This window comes from Chaetura pelagica, unplaced genomic scaffold, assembly GCF_000747805.2.
Source record: "Chaetura pelagica isolate M959 unplaced genomic scaffold, ChaPel_1.0 scaffold246, whole genome shotgun sequence".
Lineage (NCBI taxonomy): Eukaryota > Metazoa > Chordata > Aves > Apodiformes > Apodidae > Chaetura > Chaetura pelagica.
Window position 1 is genome coordinate 2,939,351 of NW_009953647.1, and position 3,785 is coordinate 2,943,135.

General features: G+C 43.0%; 1 protein-coding gene across 1 annotated transcript in view; it reads right to left on the reverse strand.

Moving 5' to 3' along the window:
* Nucleotides 1-1,056, reverse strand: part of DENND1B (DENN/MADD domain containing 1B) — a 152,606-nt gene extending 151,550 nt beyond the window's left edge. Inside the window, exon 1 of the mRNA XM_009999938.1 lies at nucleotides 983-1,056. Coding sequence (XP_009998240.1) covers nucleotides 983-1,056 — 74 coding nt within the window. The remainder of the gene's footprint in view (nucleotides 1-982) is intronic.
* Between the last annotated feature and the right edge of the window lie 2,729 nt (nucleotides 1,057-3,785).

The following is a 3,785-nucleotide window of genomic DNA, read 5'->3' on the forward strand; positions in this document are numbered from 1 at the left end:
CGTATTTCACTTCACGGACACCTTCCCCCGCCGCAAAACAAGCTACTCAGATGAGTCAGGAAGAGGGTGTTTAATTTACACCTCTTAACATCCCTCTGACATTCTTTATGTGCAGCGAGGAGAGTGGAGGTTTTCATACTAAAAGGTCATACACGTTAATTGAACCTGCGGTAATCTGTTTAGTTTTTATTTTTATCGAGTGCTAAACAAACAGTCTCCTAAACTGCTTAAGAGGTGATGCAGTGGGGGAAGGCGCTGGAGTAAACGAACCGTCCCATAAACACACATAAAAAGCTTTTATACCCTCGAGTGGTTCCAGTGAGTTTGGAAAGGAAGGAAAAATAACACCGTCCTTGAGAGGCTTCCAAGTTTCATTCATCTGAGAGGCACTGAGCAGCCAAATTCCCACCTACACCAAGTTTCCCTCACCAGAATAGTCTTGCAATGAAAAAAAAAAAAAATTAAATGCATAAAATAGATTCTGCAGTAATGGGCCAACATCACTCTTTTCACTCTTCCTCTAGAAACTAATCATCGTATCAACAGTTAAAAGGAAGAAAAAAATTCAAGCCAATTATATATTAAACACATAAAACAGCATTAGTGCATTACTGAGGCTGAAAAATCAAATACTGGAAAGTCAGGAAATTACAAATAATAACTTTTCCAAAGCAATATCGTTTTGGCTTCATTACACATCCTACACACCTCACAGGATATAGATTAAATAAAAATAAAACATATAGATGTGCAGTGAAAATGACCGAATGTTGCAGCAGAAACCTTAGCTTTGGGATTTTCTTGGTTTTCAAATACTTACTTTCCCAGCCGTCATTTTGCAATAACTCTTGGCTGTGTTTTAACAGCCAGCATTGGCAACTCCCACTGAACTAAATGAAATTGTTCGAGGCTTTGTATCTTTCACACATAACGACACACTTCATATAGCTGGGGGCACTTGACGTTGGCAGCTTGAACTCACCCGCTGTTAATTTTAACTTCTCTGATAGGATCAGGCTGGACTAAAGGGCCGGGAGAGAGGGGAGCGATGCCCATCCCTGTACCACCCACAGCTGTGGGGAGAGCAACGCAGGGACCCTCCAGAGGCTGCCGAGGGCTGCTCAGCTGCAGTGCCCAGGGCAGGCTGGCTGCATCCTGCACCCAGGGATGCTGCAGAACCAAAGGGGCTTCAGCAGCCAGAAAAGCTGAGTGCACAAGGCATGCATTGGGAGAAAAGTGATCACAATCTTGTCTGTAACTTTGTCTCTCCGCCTCCCTCCCACCCTCCATCTCTCCCCCCAAGTGCAGTATTTGAAACTCTTTCCTGTGAAAAATTACCAGTAATTTAGCAAGACTGAATTCAGATTGGATGATTATCCACATGTTGAGATGTTTTATTTGTGGAAAATCACCACTTGAAATGTACCGGAAAGTGGAAAAAAAAAAGCGCCTGTGTTTCAGGATTTCAGTAAATCTGTATTTTGGATTACACTAAATATTCTATAAGTTTACCCTGAGTTTTCTCTTAAGCTCCTGGTGCTTGCCCCTTTTGCAGACCGAAGAGTAACCTGGCAGCCTGTCAGGCTGATCTGCTGTGCAACTCCAGCTAGTTTCTTGGACTGGTGTCTGTCTTGGCTGACATGACCATTAGGTCCCTTGAAATTTACTTCATCGAAATTGGAGAGAAAATAGGTAGGGTTTCTTTCCCAAAATAAATATGTGCCTTGTCACTAGACTAAATTGGATAGATTCAGTGACTAAACCTTGCCTGCATGGAGGAGCCAGAAAAGGGAAAGTTCACATTTTGAACAGAGGGCGTATGAGAGAAGACCCTGTTGAGATGAGACTCACATCTCTCAGAGCTATTATTTCAGACTCCATGAAAACTTACACAGACATCTATGCCCAGATTACACTTAGTTCATGTTTTCAAGACTGTTTTGCAATGATGCTTCCAACTTTTAATGAAATACAATCTTTAGGAGAGGTGCTGGTGTTCAAAGCCACCTTTTGCTGCTGCCTTGTTTTCAGCCCTTCCCTGGGAAAGGGTTGAGGCTAAGGGAGAAACTGAAAGAAAAACCTGAGAGATGTGCAGGTAATGGATTTGTCCTGGTTTGAGCCAGGATGAAGCTATTTTTCCTTTTACTGATTCATTTGTTTTTTCCTTCAGTAAGCTTTCTTTTAACTAGTAGCAAAGTGTCCCAGCTTGGGCTGATAATGGTGGAATGTTTTTATAACTTCTGGGTCTTCAAGGTCACACCTTTACTCTGCTGGTTCAGACACTACGGGGAGATCTATGACCCCACCTGCCCCGCTTTTTGCCTACTCCAATCTGAGACATCCAGAGTTTCTTCAAGCAATGACAGAGACTGAAATTGAGGAAGCAGAGGATTCTAAATCAGTTAATGAAGCAGGTACCTCTCAAACAGATACAAAATCAGGCCACTCTCAAGCAGGTAAAACAGCAGGCCCTCCTCAATCAGATGACAACAATGACCTTGTCCAGCCTTTCTCTATGAAAGAACTGCGCCTCATGAGAAAGGACTTCACCCGCACTGATGGTGAGGGAATTCTTCCTTGGTTGCTCTGATGATTTGATAGAGGAGTTGAAACCTATAATGTGGATGAGAGGGAAGCCAAGCAGTTGGGATTCCTGGCCAGAGATGCTGCTATTGATAGAGTACTTAATAGTAAGATGGGAACTACCACCCTGCGGGACCAACTTCTTCCAGCTGTGAGAGAGATACCTCCACAAGGGTGACATCGAATGGCACTGAAGCAAAACATCCACTCTTGAGAAAGCCATCACATACTTGAGAGAAATAGCTGTGCGAGAGGTGATCTATGATAAAGATGGACTTACACATCTTGATGATGTTCTGTGCAACACGCAAATGTTCCAAAGGTTTGCTCAGGCTGTACCAGCAGCACATGCCCATATATTCTCCTTCATGGGGTGCTTTGATGACTACACAAGACCAACTGTGCATGAGGTGATCCATAGTGCACTGGAGAAGGGTGGAGCTCCAGAATGCCTGCAGTACATCAACATCATTGTGTGGCGTGACACACCAGAAAAAGTTTTCAAGACAGGTAAAAATATCATCCAAATTCATCAGGATATTGGTTTTACTGTAAAAAGCAGCAAGGTCAAGGGACTTTCACGAGAGATCCAGTTCCTGGTAATCAGGTGGCAAGATGGATGTCACCAGATCCCAAAAGATGTGATTAACAAAAAAACAGCTATGGGATGTACCATATCCTGTACTATGTACAAGCCTCAGGGAAAGTTGAAAGGTACAGTGGTCTGTTGAAAGCCACCCTGAGGGCAATGGGTGGTGTAGCTTCCAAAAACTGGGACAAAAATTTGGCAAAGGCCACATGGTTAGTTAATACCAGGGGATCCATCAGTTGGGCTTCTCCTGCTCAGTCAGTCCTTTTACATACTGCAGATGGGGATGAAGTCCCTGTGATATGTGAAAGAAACCTACTGGGTAAAAGTGTTTGGGTCTATCCTGCTTCAGGCAAAGATAAATCTGTCTGGGGTGTTGCTTTTGCTCAGGGACCTGGACATACCTAGTGTGTGATGATGGAGGATGATGAAGTACAATGTGTACCTCAAGGTAATCTGAGTCTGAGGGGGAATCCTTAATTTGACAGCTGGTAAAATATAGAGCTTATATATAATATATGGTATAGAATAAAGGGACAGGATTCCTTCAGTATATTCTAAAGTTGGAAAGTTTAGTTTGCTTTCCTTTATTCTTTGGTTTTCCTTTACAAAT